General features: G+C 35.7%; 2 protein-coding genes across 2 annotated transcripts in view; both read left to right on the top strand.

The window, feature by feature from the left end:
* Positions 1-20,362, top strand: part of LOC108880742 (uncharacterized) — a 155,373-nt gene that overhangs the window by 107,791 nt on the left and 27,220 nt on the right. The window contains 5 exon segments of the mRNA XM_051074025.1: positions 4,719-4,745; positions 12,247-12,292; positions 14,085-14,116; positions 14,118-14,421; positions 19,682-19,999. Of these exon segments, the coding sequence (XP_050929982.1) occupies positions 4,719-4,745; positions 12,247-12,292; positions 14,085-14,116; positions 14,118-14,421; positions 19,682-19,999 (727 nt within the window).
* The window catches only part of LOC127142993 (Ig heavy chain Mem5), a 102,451-nt gene that overhangs the window by 63,635 nt on the left and 18,454 nt on the right, over positions 1-20,362 (top strand). The window contains exon 3 of the mRNA XM_051074027.1: positions 3,400-3,420. Within this exon, the coding sequence (XP_050929984.1) occupies positions 3,400-3,420 (21 nt within the window). The remainder of the gene's footprint in view (positions 1-3,399; positions 3,421-20,362) is intronic.

Genomic DNA, 20,362 nt, shown 5'->3' with positions numbered 1-20,362 from the left:
TGAGTGGTCAGAAGTGCAACAGACTTAAACATTTCATCCCACTGGTGTCAGTGCTGTGATGTTTTTCCTCCATTTAAGATTAAGTTTGGAGTTGATATTTTAAAAAAGCTTTCTTTCAGTGGTAGGATTTGTCTGAGATCATCAGGCTCAGAGGAGGAGTCAAAATAATACTGTTGCAAAAATACAAACACAACATTTACTGAGGCAATGATTCAACTACCACTGAAAAGAAAGTGACATTTTAAAATGTGTGCACCTATTTACCTTCTTAAAAACCAGTAATAATTACGTTAAAAAGCAGAAACCCAACACTAACTCAAGAAGATGTGGAAACAGGTAGACATCACCACCACTGGCCATAATGCAGTAGTAGTTCAGTGTACATCAAGTTTTATGACCAAACAGCCTCCACCTTCTGTTTGCTCTTTATTTAATGTTCAGGTATTGTTTTAAAAATGGCAGTTTTCAGTAGAAGCTGCTTGATTAGAGGCTTTAAAAAGACAAAATCAATCATGTCACAAAAAAATAAACATACAGAAAATTGCTGATGCGAGCTGAAAAATTTGCTCATGCAGCCTTCTACACATTTCTATGTACAGTGTCCTGACTGTGAATTTCACAACACACCATAGTCTGTCGCTATGTGACAGCTAGGTGTGGCTAGTGCAACAGACTTGAACATTTCATCCCACAGAGATCAGTGCTACAATGCGTTCTTCCATTCAAGATTAAGCTTGGAGTTGATATTTTAGAGAGCTTTATTGTCTGAGATCACCAGGCTTAGAGGAAAAATCCTCAATTCCAAGGTTAGCAGCAGCCATATGCCTACTTGTGGAGATCTTTTCAAAAGAGTCTAATAGCCTTAATGCAGTAGTAGTTTAGTAGTAGTTAACATTAGGTTTAATGAAAAAACAGTGACCACTCCTTAATTAATGTTCTAAAATTGTCAGCTATTGTGTTAAAAAATACAGCCAACTTTTTCAGTAGAAGCTGCTTCATTAGAGGCTTTTAATAAGACAGACTCATCATGTTGAAAAAAAACCTGCAATTTTTTATTTATTTATTTATTGGTGAATTAATGTATCTCTCCTTTATCAAAACCGATTCAGTAGCAAACTCCTTTGTTTTCCTGACCAAGTCAGAATATAGTGTGATCTCAGATAAGTGTGGTGAGGTTTTGGGAAGTGCGTGTGTCACTGTGGTTACTATAGTGGCTATGGCACTGTGTTACACACCATAACAAAAACCACGCTGCAAAAACTGATCTGTATCTCTCCTGTAAATTGAAAACTAAGCAGAGCTCCAACTGAATGACCAATGAGGATATCAAAATCCTGCTAGTGATCAATGTGAATTACAATAGTCACTACAATCCAAAAGGGTTTATTTGATTTTAACTGTTTAACCCCCCAAATTTGACCTGTTTTTAAATTTATATGTATGAAACATAGCCTTAATTTTTTTCTGATCAAAACAAGGCTTCATTGCATCCTCTGCAATGGCCTACTAAGTACAATAAAAACATTCTAATCTTTTTTCTTTTTAAAAATGTCATTAAAAAATGACATTTGTGGTGTGATGTGTGTGGTAGTAATTTTGAGTTATTTATGCAGACAAAGACAGAGCAAATATTGCCAAACAATTATGAAAAACAATGATTACAACAAATCAAGCATAACATCAATGAATCATAATAATAATAATAATGAATAATATTTTGTAATAATATTTTAATTTTGTTTCATGCCAAGAAAGAGTTTTGTCTTGAACTCAGTTATAGAGTAACTTGCCATAATGCAGTAATTGTTCAGAAAACATCAAATTAAATGACAAAGCATCCATCACATTACATTTTTCTTGATTATGTAAAAAAAAAGTTCATATAGTTCATATATTCTACTCAAAATTGCAGTTTACTTTTTCAGTAGGAGCTGCTTCATTAGAGGCTTTAATAAAACAGATCAGAGTCATATTATACCATATTATACCAAAATAAAGATACAAATAAAATGAACAAAGAGAGAATTGCTCTGTTTTCTATATTTGTAAGTCAAAGTATCTCTACTCAGTACAAAACTGCTTTGTTTTCTTGACCAAGTCAGAGACTGGTGTGGTTTTAGACAAGGTTTTGGCAATTGCATGTGTCATTGTGGTTTATACTGGTAGCTGGAGTTACACCACTGTGTTACACACCATAACAAAAACCATGCTGTAAAAAATCATCTGTATCTCCCCTGTATATGGTAAAGCAAGCAAAGATCACATTATTGTCAAAGGATAATTGGCATTGTTAAATTACATTTCCTACAGTTACTGAAAAATATCACAGTGATGAATGTGCTATAAGACAAACCAGTAACTGTGCAAATAATTCTGGTCTTAATCCAGACTCTGACTGACCAAACTGAGTCAACATATACAATGTCTACAGTTCTAAAAAAGGATATAATTCAACACAAATGTCCTGTAATGTGATATAATATGTTTGTCAACCCTGTGACACTGCTGGTTTAACTCTAGTAATTTATGAGTTGACAGTTATACTGAGAAGTGTTTCCAATATTCTGTTCCCATATGTATGTATGTATGTTTTTGTGTGGGGAGGCTTTTGAAAAGATAAATAGTTACATTTGGGAAAGGGTAATTAGCACAAAAAGAGTAATTAATGTTATTCATATACAGTAAACAGTTGGTTGTCATACAAGTATCTGATGACATAACAGAGACTCACAAGCACAATATTATGTGTGTTATATTTTACTTTTGCTGACACTGCAAAAATGTTGTTGGGTGCTTAAAATCCAGTTAATTAATCCCACCACTGATCAAAGTGAATTCATAAAAAGAGAAAACAAGTACTTAGAACAGTCACTACAATCCACACAGTTGTATCTTATTTTTAACTCTTTAACTCCTGTTGTGTTTGAGTCAGTTTTTTCTGATCAAATCAAGGCTTCATTGCATCCTCCACAATGACCTACTGAATACAACAGAACACATTTTAACCTCTTTTTTTTAAAATGCCTATAATAAAACTGCATCTGGTAAAATTGGTAGTAATTATGCATTGTTCAGAGAAATACACAGTAAATGCTGTTCAGTAAATTCAGCAAATATAGTTCAGTGAATATCAAGTTAAATGACAAAAAAACCACCACCTCTTGTTTGCTCTTTATTTCATGTCATTAATGAAATGTCATTGTCATTTGCTTCTTCTTGTGCTTCTAAAAACATACAGTAAATTGCTTTGTGTTTTTTTTTTTTTTTTTTTTTTTTTTTTTTGTAAATTAATGGCTCTCTCCTTTATTAAAACCTATTGTTTTCCTGACCAAGTCAGAAAATAATGTGGTCTCTGAGTAGTGTGGTAAGGTTTTGGGAAGCGCGTGTGTCACTGTGGTTTATACTAGTGGCTGGGGTTACAGCACTGTGTTACACACCATAACAAAAACCACACTTAAACCACCTTATCTGTATCTCTCCTGTAAACTGTAAAAAAGTTCCCAGTAAATGGCTAATGGGAATATCAGATTATTGTTAAAGGATATATTGTTATTGACTGTTCATGTTTGTTTAATGAGGACACTTTAAACAGTATTGAATAATTTGATTTGCTAGGATTCACCATCTGGGGACCTTGAATATCTGTACAAAATTTCATCAGAGTCTATCAAACAGATGTGTAGATATTTCAGCCATGACCAAAATGATGGACTGATTGACTAAGGGACAAACCATGCACTATATCAGGCAAAGGTTTTTGTAGGAATGTCCACCACTGTGTATAGCTGGGGCCACAGTGAGAAATCGTAATACAAAAACCTGTCCTGAGCTTAACTGCAGTACAAAGTCACTGTGCCTAAAGAAAAAGAGAAGATCCGGTCATTTCTACAATTTAATGGAAGAGTGGAAGGGTGATTTGTATTAAAGTAGAGTTGATTTTTTTTCAGTTTTACCCAAAACAAACAGAAACAACCCTGTCTCCTGGAAATTTCTATACAACTAAACCACAACCACCACAAATACATTTTGTAGTAGATGTATTTGCAGAATACAGAATATTGTCTGTAGTTAGGTTTACACAACAAAAGCACTTTGGACAACGTTAGGGAACGATTATGGTTTTGGTTGAGTGTCAATAAACACACTGTGTCTGAAGTCATTGTGAACCATTTTCTGTATTATACCAGACCACAATCTTTCCCTTCCCTAACTTAACCATGTGCTGTGAGTGTCTAAACATAGTTGTTAAAAAGTTTAATAATGCTGTAGTCAAGTGTATCAAATATCAAGTGTATGTATGCTGCTAGATTGAACATTTTCAGAAAACAATACTTTACTGATATTTATTTGAATGCACAGACACCATTTGCAACTTGCAAAATACATAAATTAACAACATATCATTGTTATATGAATGGAAAACATAATCCAGATGTAATTATGTTTCCTGTACATATTTACTGGACAACGTGTATACAAACATAATTTAAGAAGACAGAGGGGTTTTTTTTTGTTGTTGTATATCAATAATATTATCTTTTAAATAATTATATGTGTTTGTTTATACTGTATGTATGTTTATTATTATTAATGTTGTTGTGCTGTTGATTCCCTTCACATGACTAGATTTTTATTTTATTTATTTATTTATTCTTTTGTCCTTGTTGATGTAACAGCATTTGAGAAGTTTTTGTACAGGGTTACATCATAGTGGAGTATACTATAGTGGAGGATACTATAGCAGCCACAGTGATACATCCCATGACAAAAACCTCCTTCCAATGAGAAGGAAATGTTGTGTATGGTGCTGTTACAGAAAAAGTTATAAAAGTTAGTAGGCCTGTATGTAAAGACTGAAAATAATGTGCAACAAAAATAAACAAAAGTAAAACAATAATTTAAAATTAAAATGATTATTTTATGATTCCATAGTTTGTTATTCACAAAATTATCAAAGTTAATTACACACTGAAGACAAATGATATTCTGGAGCCAGTCCCAGCTGACATTTGGTTAGAGGTGGGGTACACCCTGGACAGATTGCCAGTCCATTGCAGGGCTGACATAAAAAGACTTTAAAAAACAACCATTCACACTCACATTCACACCTATGTGCATAGAGTCACCAATTAACTTGCATGTCTTTGGACTGTGGGGAGAAGCTGGCACACGGGCACAGGGAGAACATGCAAACTCCACACAGAAAAGACCCAGGTGAACCAGGGTACGAAATTAAAACCTTCTTGCTGTGAGGCTTTGGTGCATGCTGCCCCCAAACAGTTCTGAATAACAAAAATGACAACAAAACAAAAATATGATAGTGAGTAAAAATAATATAATACAATTATGTAATAATATTAAAGTTATGTTTCTTGCCAAGACACTGCATTAACTTGAGTTCAATTACAGAGTACATTTAAGAGTCCACTAGCCATAATGCAGTAGAGCTTCAGTGAACATCAAGTTAAATGACAAAACGGCCACCACTTTTTTTTTTTTTTGCTCTTTATTTAATGTTATAAAATATCCAGATATTATTCTCAAATATGCAATTTACCTTTACAGTAGAAGCTGCTTCATTAGAGACTTTTAATGAGACAGAATCATATTATGTTTGAAAAATAAACATACAGAAAATTGCTCTGTAATGTTTTTTTATTATTATTATTCTTGTAAATCAGTGCCTCTCTCCTTTATCAAAACCTGCTCAGTAGAAAACTCCTTTGTTTTCCAGACCAAGAAAATACTGACTTGTCTCAGACAAGTGAGGTAAGGTTTTAGGAAGCGCGTGTGTCACTGTGGTTTACTACAGTGGCTATGGTAGTGTAACACTGTGTTACACACCGTAATAAAAACCACACTGTAAAAACTCATCTGTATCTCTCCTGTAAACGGTAAAGCCTGTTTGCTTTTTATTTCACATAAAATGTTCAGATATTCTGCTCAGAATTGCAGATCATTTTTTCAGTAGAAGTTGCTTCATTAGTGGTTTTAATAAACAGAATCATGTAATGCTAATAAATAAATAAACAAACAATTGCTCTGTTCTGCTATTTATGTTTGTAAATCAAACTATCTTTCCTTTATCAAAACTTACTCTGTAGAAAATTGCTTTGTTTTCCCGACCAAGTCAGAGAATGGTGTGGTCTTGGACAAGGTTTTGGCAATTGCGTGTGTCACTGTGGTTTATAGCTGGAGCTATGACACTGTGTTACATGCCATAACAAAAACCATGCTGCTAAACTCATTTGTATCTCTCCTGTAAATAATGAAGCAAGCATGGGTCCCAGTGAATAACAGATGAGAATATCACAGTATTGTCAAAGGATAATTGGTATGATTAAATTATATTTCCTACAGTTACTGAAATATCACAATGATGAATGTGCTCTAAGACAAGTCAGTGACTGCAGAAAATTCTGGTCTTAATCCAGACTCTCATTGACCAAACTGAGTCAACATATACACTGTCACAATTCTAAAAACTGACATAATTCAACATAAATGCCCTGTAATGTGATATAATGTGTTTGTTGACCCTGTGACAATGCTGATTTAACTCTGTAGTAATTTATAAGGTGACAGTTAGTGGTGGTGTTATGCTGAGAGGAGTTTTCAATATTCTGTTCTCCTGCATGTATGTATAATTTTATATACTTTGTTTAACAAAGACACATTTAACAATATAGGGAACCTTCCAAACAGTTAACTAGTTAATTTGTGACAAATTATATAAATTGCATTTTAAGCTGTAGTTAGGATTTATCATCTCAGGGGACCTTGCACGTCTGTACAAAATTTTAGCCCAATCCATCAAATAGTTCTTGGGATATTTCAGTGAGCGACACACTTCCCAAGAGCCATGCTTGGCTAAAATCACCAAATTTTAACAAATGAACATTTCAAAAACACAAATAATTAGAATTCAAAGGGTAAAATTAAAGTCAAAATGGAAAAAAGTATTCTGTAGTTTCACAACGGTGCCTGCATATGGTAGAAACAACTAACCATGCACTATATGAGGCAAAGGTTTTTGTAGGAGTGTGCACCACAGTGTATAACTGGGGCCACAGTGAGAAATCGTAATACAAAAACCTGTCCTAAACTGAACTGAAGCACAAAGTCACTATGCCTCAAGAAGATCAGGTAATTTCCCAAAATAAAAAAAAAATATTGTGCTGCTGATTTCTTTCACATGACTAGACTCTTATATGTATAATTAAAACACTTTTGTTAAAGTAACAGCATTTGAGCAGTGCAGAGGAGTGAGGAGTTTTTGTACAGGGTTACATCACAGTGACAATACTATGGTGGCCACAGTGATACATCCCATGACAAAAACCTTCCAATGAGAAGGAAATGTTGTGCATTGTGCTGATACAGAAAAAAGTAATACAAGTTAGCAGGCTTGTATGTGTCCAACAAAACTCTTCTTAAGAAAAGCAAAGACATAATGAGCTTAGAACTTTCCAAGGCACACAGGGAATCATAGACAGTACTGTGCAAAAGTTTTAGGCACTGTAGATGTCTTTACTCTTAGCCTTCATCATTTCCGCAGCGGGATAAGAAGTCCAGACACACAGTCAGCGTCACAAAGAACTATCCACAGAGACCAGAACAGGGGGTCCAGCAACAGATGGTCTGAGAGCATGAATGTTTTCCCTGTGATGTCCAGGGTATACTTAACCTCTCGCCCAGTGTCAGCTGAGATTGGCTACATAATTCTCTGCAAATATATATATTATAAGGACAGTTTTTTGTTCACTCACAGTCAATTTGGAGTCAATTGGAAATCCATTGGTGTAAATGGAAGCAAGTTTAAAATGTGAATTGATGGTCATGAAGTGAGGATCATTGCTACCTGTAAACTGAACTGTACTTCTATACTAATACACACAGTGTCAAATTCAAACACTGTTAGACTTAAACTACTACTACATTCTGGACTTTTGGTTATCAACATCCTTTACAGGGTAATATTTATGCAACCAAGAGGAAACCACAACAGGTGCTTCCATCGCCAGTTAACAAACTGAAAATTTAGACTTGAAGCCAGCACTAATTGCACATTACACAAAAGCAGGCCAGAGAAATTACAGTACGTTTTCTTGTGGATTTTTATGTTTTCAACACAGTGATAACTAAACAGTTCAATTCTGACAGAAATCATGTGTTTATGCCAAACCTCTCTCTGAGCCAGTACCCTAACCCTATACCCTAGGCTATATGAGGGGTTCTGAGCATGTTGATTATCAACCAGATGCATTTATGTGTATCTTTATGTGTTCTTTATGTGTTATGTGTTCCTAATTGGAAGTGAAGATACACCTCCGCAGGCAAACCTCCATGTCATGTGGACCTACACATCAACAGCACTAATTCAGTTCCTGTCAGATTGTAGGTACAAAATGGAAAAATGTTGTACATACAAGTACAGCACATAAAAAATCTTGATAATTATGAGTCTGGATTCGCTCTTCTGTTATAATTTAGTGTTAATAAATAAAATTGACTTGACTTGATATATTTAGACCCAATCGCTGTGTGTGTTTCTTTGCAGTGGAGAACCACATCCCTTAAACTGGACGTCACAGCTTTAGATATTACACTGATTAAGATTACTATATTAATATACTAATTAATATACTTGTTGATATTGATAACAAGTACATCAGTATTGCAGGTCCTCTGTGGACAAGTCACCAGTCTATCACAGTGCCAACATATAGAGACACTCATCCATTCACACTTATGGGCACTTTGGAGTCACCATTTAACCTAACCTGCAAATCTTTAGACTGTCGGAGGAAATCCAAGCAGGTAGAAGAAAAACATGCAAACTCCACCTGGAATATGCCCCAGCTGGCAGGTTCAAGCCCAGATTCTACTTTCTGTGAAGCAACAGTCTTTACCACTGCACCATTGTGCAGTCCTGTGTGGTACATAAAAATCAATACAACTGCCAGTACCTGTGGACAAGCCAATATTTATATCCTCAGCTGGACAATAAAGTTCTAAAGTTCAAAATTAGAGTTAGTTAAGGAAATGGCAGCGATAAGCCCAGATAAAAATTCAAGTGATGCTGCTGTGACATGTTAGCAATAACTTGTGATTCCTGCACTTTGATCATGGCGGCAATTTATGTAACATAACAGTTGATTACATTATCGAGGACTGGCAGATTATTTTACATGTGCTGCAAATGAGAGCTGTTTTTAAGTCTCATATGGTCACTCATCTGGTGGGGCTACTGTCTCATGTATGTCATGTTTGTGATGTTCTCTACATTCAGTGTCCTTTCTTAGAGCAGAAGACAGTTGCTAGAAGCTGAAGCTAGACTGCTTAAGTATTAGTTTTGTTTTTGAGAATGGAACAATTTCACAGAACTCATCTTGGTTAAGCTAAGCCTATAATAATTATTCAAGAGGCAGTGGCAAACAGAAAGGTCATTAACCTTAATTTACCTAAATTTAACAGAAGTGAGAGTTGTACCAGACCTGTAATTCTCTGGGAGTTTGCTCCAGATATGTGGAGCCTAAAAACTTAACACTGCTTCTCCATGTTTAGTTTTAAATATGGAGAAGCAGTTCATTCAGAGTTCCCCAAGAGCCTTGGGGAAGGTTCCAGACTGGATCCCCAGTTTTCCTGGGGTTTCTCTGTGTGGAGTTTTACATGTTCTCCCTGTGCTTGTGTGGGTTCCCTCCAGGTACTCCAGCTTCCTCCCACAGTCCAAATACATGCAGGTTAGATTAGTTGGTAACTATAAATTGTCTGTGTGTGAATGTGATTGTGAATGGTTGTTTGTCTCTATATGTCTGCCCTGCCATTGACTGGCGATCTGTCCAGGGTGTACCCCACCTCTCACCCAATGTCAGTTGGGATTGGCTCCGGCCCCCCCGTGACCCTTAAGGATAAGTGGTATAGATATTGGATGGATGGATGTGTAGAAAGCAGCAGTAAGATCCAGGAATACTGAGCCTGAAGTTCTGTCACAGTCAGACTGCAACAAAAATGTGAGACACTCGGGTATACTAAGTAACAAAACAATTTATTCCTAATAAAATACATCAAAATAAATGCACAAGAGTAGAAGGGAGAGATCTGTATAGTCAGTAGTGTAGGGAGTGGCTGAGTGACAAATGTGCTGTGTGGATGTTGGATGGAAAACAAAAACAAGAAGGAAAAACCACAAACCAGAGGACTAAGGTGCAAGGATGTCAGGCAGCTGGACTGACTGCTGCACTGGCTTATATGCATGAGACACACCGGGCCCATCCCATGCCACTAATGCAGTATTCCACTTGGTCTGCAGTCCTGGAGATATAAAGCACAGCAACAGCAAAGTGAACTAAGCAAAGGGGCTGTCACAATCTGTGTTTAAGTGGATGTCACTGAAGACCTTAACAGGAGCAGTCTCAGTGCTCTGGTGTCCTGACTGCAAGACATCAAGACAGTTGTTTAGACATGTTCACAATTCAAACAAGGTCTCAGGCCATGAAATTAGAAACATTTTTTGAAAAAGCCTGTTGCAGAATAACACAGCAGAGGGAAGGATTTTGATGTTGTGTAATGTTCTTCAAGTATTTCTGGTTGATAGGGTCAAATTCTGTCATGCTACTTGATTGATCTGAATTAATCACTGATTGATTGATTGATTGATTGATTGATTGATTGATTGATTGATTGATTGATTGATTGATTTTAAGAGGATTTGGGGCAACACATATTCTGTACCTGCCATGGAAGCAGTGACAGCTTGCCTAATTATCTGAATTTGTTCATTGAAAAAAGAGTCTAATCCATTGCAGGCTCCAGTGGATGGTATTTCAGAGGCTGCCAGCACAGGAGAGTTTGATTACCATGTGTACAATAGCAAACAAGGCACATGCATCATTATTGTTTTTAGTGATGATGTCAGAGAGAAAGACATCTTGCATTTCTCAGTCCTAAATTCTAAATTTGAAGTCTATTTATAGAAGATTTACCTCTCTCTCTATAGGTCTTTCTAGCTTTATAGATGTTTCATTCTGGAGCAAAGTGGTGGACCACAGACAGTCCAACGATACCATATGACAATATGGATATGCTTATTATAACAAGAAAAATGTGAAAATAATTGCAAATTGACTATTTAAAGGATAAATCAGGTATGTTTCAACCTGATGTATTTCCAATGAATGTGGAAACTGTGGTTCTATGAGTTGTGATAACTTTAAATTTGCCACCTCCATTGTATCCCATTCCTTTATCAAGTTTATTAGGAAAACTGTTGAAGGATTCTGATGATTGTCCCAATATATGTTCTCATTTCCCTGTATCTCTACAATGGAGGCAGCAAAGTTATCACAACACAAAGAGTAAAAATATCCAAATTTATTGGAAACACATAAGCTTGAAATATGCCGCTATTATCCTTTAAAAAATGTAAAATCTTTTTTGTTAGATAAGTTTCCCACCTTCCACGCAAAAAGGCTAATGCCACTAAGTCTGTGTACTGCATTTTAAATTGTTTTGCATTTTAAATTTGAGTGTCTAGATCAAAATTTGACAATAATGTGGTGTACCATACACAAGGCTTGTAGACTATAATGAACTTAACTGTGACAATGACAAATGTAGGCAAGAGAGCTCTGTCATTATAGTTATCATATATCAAGCTTAATAGTGATTCGGCAAAATCCAGTATCTGATTGTGTGAACTCCATGTTCTGAACTCCATGCAGCACTGGAGCTGACAGGAGGGTCTGATAAAGAGGAAGTGTTTACTAACCGTTGGCAAAAACACTTAATTTTATGTCATTCAGACCACAGGAAATGAATATCTCAAGGGAAATGGTTAATAAATAATACAGTGGGAACTGCTTTGTCAGTGAAACCTGTTTACGTTTCTTGGTTTAAACAACATTTTAAGTATTTGTATTAGAAGCAGATTCCAATATATCACTGTGATGGCTACTTTGACTACTGGGGGAAAGGGACACAAGTCACAGTAACCTCTGGTGAGTAACAATCTAATATTATTGAGTGAAGACAATTCCATATTTTTTTCTCGTTTAATCTTAAATTTATGTTGGTTTAAACTGTACTTAAACAAGGATGTAATCTGCAGAAAAGAATAATGGAGGATCAAGTTAGATTTGAGGTATATACAGTACAGTAGTGATTAAGTATCATAAATCATTACATGATACAAGCTGTGAAATATTTTTGTACTGAAGTGCTATTGAAACCTGTCACTGTGATGACTACTTTGACTACTGGGGAAAAGGAACAATGGTGACTGTCACATCAGGTAAAAGAAGCTTTTTCTGTCTTCATTCTGAAAATTTTATAATTACATTGATAAATATGGCATATTTACATCTAAGTCGCATCAAAAGCCTCTTCAAGGTGCTAGTTTTTGTACGTTGGATGTGTTGACATATTACACTGTGATAATGCTTTTGACTACTGGGGGAAAGGCACAATGGTTACAGTTACATCAGGTAAGTCAATCTTAATTTTTTACTCTTATGTATAGATTTTGATTTTAAAACATTTTTAGTTTTTTGTTTAAGAAATATAGTTGTGACACCTCACAGGTCATTCATTTCTGGAACACTGTACATTAAATGTGTTATAATCGCTACACTCAATGTAAACTTTGGTGGTGAAAATCATGCCTTTTTCCATCTTCTGAATCCTTATCTGTAAAAGCCAAGGAAAATATGTCAGAGGGTAGATTGTCATGAAATAACCTACCATGGAAAGGGTAGATATCTGGGAACAGGTTTTTGTATGCAGTGGTTAATAATTTGTTACACTGTGACTACGCTTTTGACTACTGGGGAAAAGGCACTATGGTCACCGTCACTTCAGGTATGTAATTCTATTGTTTCTGACTTGACAAAAAAAATTTCTAATCACATCATTAAAATATATATCATCAATTTCATGTAGTCACAACCACTGACCAGTAATAAGACAGCCAACAGTATTTTGTAATTTGACAAATAATTTACCAAACGTTTCAAACACTTGTCTGTTTAGTTCAGTTGGAACATAAATCTATCAACAAGTGTGTATTTTAGTTTGATTTTAACTGCTGCTGAAACCAAACTGTATGACATGAAGTAAAGGGTTATTGGAGTGATGAGTTTTTGTGAGAAGTGTGAAATGACTCTCTTAACTGTGACAACTGGGCTTTCGACTACTGGGGAAAAGGCACTACGGTAACAGTGTCATCAGGTAAGATTTGTACTATTTAAAATCTACAGTAGGATGCGTTTCAGACTGTGAAGTGTCATGTTTAAATTATACTGTAGCTTCTCATCATGTTAGGTCGCAATTGTAAAGGGAATTATTTTAACACAGTATGTACTGTAAAAAGTCAAACGGTGATATTCTCAATAGAACACAATGATGGATAATTATGGCTGGTGTGTTTTGAGTGATTTAAGTGGATTTTATAACAGTGGGATTAATTAAATGTTAAGATAAACTGTTTGCGTTCACCGTTAGTAGATGTAGCCTTTTCATACTAGCAGCTAAGTAGATTCAGCACTGTGTTACTATGCTGCTTTTGACTACTGGGGAAAGGGCACAACAGGTAACTGTTTCATCAGGTAAGAAAACCATTAAATCTCATACATAATTGCTGAAATTGAACAAAAATAATATGTTTTTGTAAGAATGTGCCATCAGCTCAGTTAATGGATGTTTACCGACCTTAAAGCTTCATTCCTTTGATTTAAAAAAAAAAAATTACCCATGGAAATTGTCAGAGCTGTGCATTTAAAGTATTTTATCAATTTATATATAGAATAAGACAAAACTACCACAAATAATATTATTGAGGGAGCTTAATGTTAGCGCAACAAAGCACCGCTAAATAAATGGGATAGAGAAACATAAATGGTCCGTGTAGGGGGGTTACTTGAAATTTCCACATTCAACATTTTAAAGGTAATGCCTTCCATGCTGTGCTTTCTTACACTACTGAATCAATTCAACTGACTTCTCTCTGTTTTAACCAATGCTTGGTGAAAAATGTCTTATGTTTTCAATTTGGTATTTTAATCACACTTTTGTTTTTCCTTTCTTAGCCACTTCAACTAGACCAACTGTGTTTCCTCTGATCGGCATGTGGTTCTGGGGCTGGAGACATGATCACTCTTGGCTGCCTTGCCACCGGCTTCACACCCTCCTCACTGACTTTCACATGGACCAAAGCTGGGACTGCCTTGACGGATTCCGTACAGTACCCTTCAGTACAGAAAGGCAACGTCTATACAGGAGTCAGTCAAATCCAAGTGAGGAGACAGGACTGGGGCGCAACGCAGACTGTCCAGTGTGCTGTGACACATGTTGCGGGAAATGCAAACACTTCTCCCATCGTACGCCCGGACCAGAAAACAACGATAGCACCAACAACACCAACACGTAAGACTTGTGTTAAGTCCTACATAAATGTATTTGTTGTTGTTGATTTGAAATATAATTTATGTAGCATTGCAGTTAGTACACTGCAAACTGTGCAACAATTTTAATATTCTAAAAAATAATGTATTAATTACATAATGTTACAATGTACAAGCAGTGTAAATGTAAATGTAAAATGTAATTGGTAGGCTATATGTAAGTTAACTGCGGTAGAATATGGGTATTAACCGGTAAAACCTTTAGCCAAAGAAAGTTTTAGATTTTACAGTACAGTAAACAAACAGAAAATACAAAACACATTCCTACTAATCATGCAGCAGTATGTTCAATCAATAGCAGCATGTCTTTATACAAAATCATTTGGCAACCTTGTGTGGAATAAATAATTCAAGTTACAGTTATCAATAGTTTAACAAAAATCATGTTTATATTGTAAAAAATCATGTAATGAATGTAGCTCAAAGTGCCTTCTGCAAAAACAGATGAAGAAAAGAATAGAATGATAATAATACACTTACACTACCAACAAAATACGGAAAAAATGCAACATCAAAAATTAGATACAACTTGTAGTAATTAAAGGTGTGAATTATCCTTAACTATTCTTAATTCAATAACTAGTATACCGAGCTGCCAAACCAAACAGTGAGGTGGAATGAGAAGGCTAAAGCTTGCTCACGGATCTTGATCTTCTAACTCAGTTTATTGTATTCTTTACTAACATACTGTATGTCCTCTGCACCTTCCTGAAAACAGATTATTGCAGTGTGCTCTGCTTCTTTCCATCCATCTGCATAATCCTGCTCCTTCCTAATCTCTGTCTGCCTCCACTTTCACTGTATGATGATAATTGACATTCACATTAAATCTGTTTGCTTGCCTGAAATGTCAATGTATATGCAGAAGCGAGCATAAAAGCTTTGTTCTTCAATTGTGTAATTTCTTTACTATGAAAATCTTATTTTCCTTTTGACTCTTGCACACAAGCTACAGTTAATTTGAGGAGTGTAATCACAATATGCATTTGTCTGTGCAAGTTGCACAACATACAATGCTACAGAAAAGTTGTATATCACGTATACGTATATTCTAGCACATGGTTCATCTCTACTTCTGCATATACAGTATGTATATATATGTATATATCATTCTCTGCTTTCGCATACATATATTTGTGTATGTATTTGTTTTTCAGCGGAGACTTGTCAGTTGCCAACTCTCAAAGTGTTGGCCTCCTCTGAAGAGGAGAACAAGGTTTCCTTCTCCTGCTTTGCCCAAGGTTTTTCACCAAAAGATTATGAGATCAAATGGCTGAAAGATGGAGTGGAAATCACCGACAAAATATATGAGATCAAAACACCTATTGATGAAAATATTTTTGAGAATGGAACCAAGCTGTACAGTGCAGCAAGTTTTCTAACAATGAAGTCCTTTGAAGTTCCTCCAAAAACTAAACTTACATGCAGGTTTAAGGGGAAAAATGAGAAATGTGATGGGTTCATTAATTCAACTCTGACCTATGGGGATTGTATTACAGGTAAGTAAATTTTTACTTTATCTTGAAAATTTTATGTGATTATGTCTGATTTAATATTAGTGTTAATGGTTTTGTTCAATAATTGTTCATTTATTTCTCACACAGATGTGGGATGTTCTGAAGCAGACGTAGAATTAAACATTGAAGGCCCCACGATGGAGGACATGTTTTTGCAGAAAAATGGAAATATAAAATGTCATATCAAGATAAACAGGGGACATGTTGAGAGGATGTTTTGGGAGGACCACTGAGGGAAACGAAATGGCTGGTTCCGCAATGATCCCCACTGATGGAAACAAAGGCTCACATGTCCTTCCACTTACGATCACATATGACGAATGGAGCCAGGGGGTAAAGCGCCACTGCGTTGTTGAACATAGAGATGCCTATGAACCATTCAAGAAACTCTATGAAAGGAATACTGGTAAGACTATCAGCCATTGTGCACTAAAAGCCTTTTAATACTTCTTGCCGTGCCATCAAGACGTTATGAATGATATTTTTGAGTGCAGGTGCTTTTACATGTGGCAGGAGGCCTAACTGTTCTCTCATGCTTGCAGGAGGACAGACTCTCTTGCGTCCTTCAGTGTTTATGATGCCACCAGTAGAATACAAAGAAAAGGTGACCCTGACTTGCTATGTGAAAGACTTCTCCCCTCAGGAGGTTTTCGTATCTTGGCTTGTTGATGACGAGGCAGCAGACTCAAAAACCTACAAGTTCAGTACCACAAACCCTGTAGAAAACAGTGGATCCTATTCTGCTTATGGCCAGTTATCACTGAGCCTTGAGCAGTGGAGAAACATTGACACAGTGTATAGCTGTGTAGTTTACCACCAATCTGTGGCAAACAGCACTAAAGCCATTGTCAGATCTATTGGGCAAAGAACATTTGAAAAAACCAACCTGGTCAACCTCAACATGAACGTCCCTGAAACGTGCAAGGCCCAGTAGATGTTATTTTATGTCGCTGTGTCCTCTGCTGTTTGTTGTTTAATGTTTGTTGCTTGTGATATGACATTGTGTTTGTCTTTTTAATGCAGATTCAAAATCAAAATAAAAAAAGCACTTTGCAAATCTGTTGTTGTCACATGCACTTTATGTCTTTGTTCGACCAATATGTTGAGCTACATGTTTATCGTAAGTCTGTGTCACAGTTCTCCTACTGCAACACAAAATTGGGTGTAGAAAACAGCATGTTTGACCTTTAAAGCAAAGTGGCAGTAACAATATATTAAAGATCATATTGTATTCACTAAAAAATGCCACCACTACACTTCTCTAAATTTAGGTAGTAATTCTATTAACTAAATCACATTTGTCTACTTTTGTTTGTAGTTGGTGCATGGGCATTATTTGTGCAACTTGTCTTTGTGTATGTGTGTTACCTCTACTTGGTCTTGCACCCCCAACACAAGGTAGATGATTGTTTCAGTGTCTGTGGTCTCTCAGTCAAATATATATAATATATATAATATAAAGTGCTTATATACTGATTCACAAGCCAAGCCATGCATGCCACAGCAATAATAGTCTTTCAAAAGCAAATCAGCATCACTATAAAAATACTTGAATCAGCAATAAACATTAAATGTCAATAATCTTGAAGGACATTCAAAGCTTTTAGCTTTATGGTACACTCATATCAAAGAGATATAAGGCAGTACTGTTTATTTATTTATTTATTTGACGTTATCAATTTATATATACATATCATTTATACTTGAATTGACTGACTAACTAATTGATTGAATCCATTTGGACCCATAAATTATATTATTGGACTACAGGAAATTCATAGAATTTATTGGTCATCCCCCTTTGTTCAAAGCTGGGTGTGGATTGTCCTCAGTATTAACTAAATAATTACTCTGCATTAGATCAAGAGAGCCTGATCAAATGGGACAATGATGTGGGGGCAGATGAAGATAACATGGGAAACACAGCCCTCACCTTCATCCTTCTCTTCCTCATCACTCTGCTGTTCACCATTGGAACCACTGCTTTCAAGGTAACTATGAGTTAATTAGTTTGTGTACAGATTTATAATTAACTCAACCAGACAAACACAACCGTGTAAATAGTTTTATAACATAGAAAAGCTGAAAGAAAACTCCTTGTAACAAAGGCTGATAGAACATAGCCGTGATAAAGAAAATGTCAGTAACACATGATGAAAGTATTTGTAATCTAATTACACCATTACTACCTGCCATGCCATTATACAATATGAATGTTTGATTACATCTTGTTGCTGTTGTAAATACTTAACGACTTTGACCAACAACTAAAATAAGAATAACAGCAACACTTGTGTAACTTGATGCAACTCTGTAGTAACCTGGGACATTTATTGATGTCTTATCAAAAATGTAACATTTGTTGCTGTTATTGTTAATGTTGTATTTTTTTCTCATGAGTTTATGAAGCTAAATTAATCAAATTACAGCACAGCAAAAGAAGACATATCAGCCAATCATTTTATACATTAGAAGAAAAGTACATGCATGTTGCAGTGTCTGAGTCAACAAGCTGACTAAAAAGGCCTTAATACAGGAAGGAATCAAAAAATAGGCTCTGCTGTCAAATATTTTTTACTTTAACTGTATGGGAATTGCTTACAAAGAGGTCAGACAGCATTCGGGATTATTTATGTGTACTATACTATTTAATGATGCAGCAATGTTGTAACTGTTTGTGTATACTCTGGCCAAATAATACATTTCTAGTATAACTACACATACAACTGCTGGTAAATAGCAGGAATTTAATCATTTTTGGTGCAAAATTACTAATCCATATTTTTTTCTGTCTTTCAGGTTAAATGAAACAAAACAAACTTTCTGTAAAAACAAAATTTTCACACTTTTTTCTTGTAAACTCCTACTGTCATGTAAGTAATCAGACTGTACTTTTTTTATCATTCTAATACAAGAACTTTATATCTTTTTGAAAATAAATGCTGAAATGAGGATAACTTTTTTCTCTCTTCCATCATTTTGAAATTGTTTATACTATTCGGTTTCACTACTGAAATTTTCATACACAATGCTCATTACAGTACCCTTAACATTTGATCTTCTTTTATTATTAAATTATATTATATGAAGTTATGTTCATCACCTCTCCAGCACCTGGAATCAACAGCCTTTGTTCATCTCAACATGTAAATTTGGAGACTTCACAGTCGGTTAGTTTTTGAGTCTGTTATTATTAGACTTGAAACCTAAAACCTCTCTTAGAGTCATGAGAGGCCACATGAAATGAATGTGAAAACATACGTAAATTGATGTGAGATATTTAAATATGTACCCTGTTTCTCTTACTGGCATAACCACACCTCACACCTGGTGTCTGAGATGCACTGTTGCTCCTGGTATTGTTTCACTTCTGTATTTTGGTCCTTTTTTGGGACCTGGGTGTTACTCAATTCTTCCGCTTGCTGCTAGCCCTGATCACTCTGCCCTGTCACGCTGCAACATCTGTGCAACAGACTTCCAGCTTCTCTCCACCTGACTTTAAAACACTGTAAAAATACAACTTTGCCATCTAGCCTAAATACAAAGATATTACACTTAGAATTGAGACTATACTGCTGGTGACTTGACCAAAATCTGAAGGTATGTATAAATGAGGAGATCAAATCAGCTCATATTACAAAATTTTACACATCTAACATTTGGAACGAGGCAAATAAAGACAAAATAATCTCTGCTCTATTTCAGGAGAGCGGGTTATTTCTCCAAAAATCACATTGTACCCTGTTTGGGAAGGTGACATCGTGGCCTCACCAGTCAGACTTGTCTGCACCCTAAGTAGCTTCTATCCAGACAAATTGAAGGTGGAGTGGGAAAGGGACAACCAACCTCTAAACACTGTACCAACTGAAAAGAAGCTGCAGAGTGTGGAGGACAAGGAGAAAACTTTCACTCTAAGCAGTGAGATCGAGCCAAATATGACACAGTGGAAAATGGGGTCAAGTTTTACATGCAAGGCCACTCACAACAAAAAAGAATACAAAAAAATAATAGATATTTGTCAAGGTAAGTATGTCTACTGTTTTACAGCAGAATATGAAGATTGCTGTTATCATGAAAGTTTTATGAAAAAAATTGCCATTACTATAAATTGAATTGTTTTAATGAGAATAACATATACATGAACAATACAACGGTTTTTCCTGCAGTCCATGCAAGTGCTACTCCTTCCATTCATGTGGAGATTCCCAGCTTCAAGACTATAATGATGGCAGAATCTGAAGTGAAAGCAACATGTTCTGTCCACACTGTTCTTGATGCCAAGGTGACCTGGGCTGATGGATGGAAAAGCTGCAACAAGTGCCACCGAGACGAGAAACGCAACTCATATAATCAGTGATGTGACAGTTGGAAGAAGTCAGTGGATAC

The sequence above is a fragment of the Lates calcarifer genome, linkage group LG11, assembly GCF_001640805.2.
Source record: "Lates calcarifer isolate ASB-BC8 linkage group LG11, TLL_Latcal_v3, whole genome shotgun sequence".
Lineage (NCBI taxonomy): Eukaryota > Metazoa > Chordata > Actinopteri > Centropomidae > Lates > Lates calcarifer.
The sequence above is the reverse complement of the archived record's forward strand: the minus strand, read 5'-3'. Positions and strand labels throughout refer to the sequence as shown.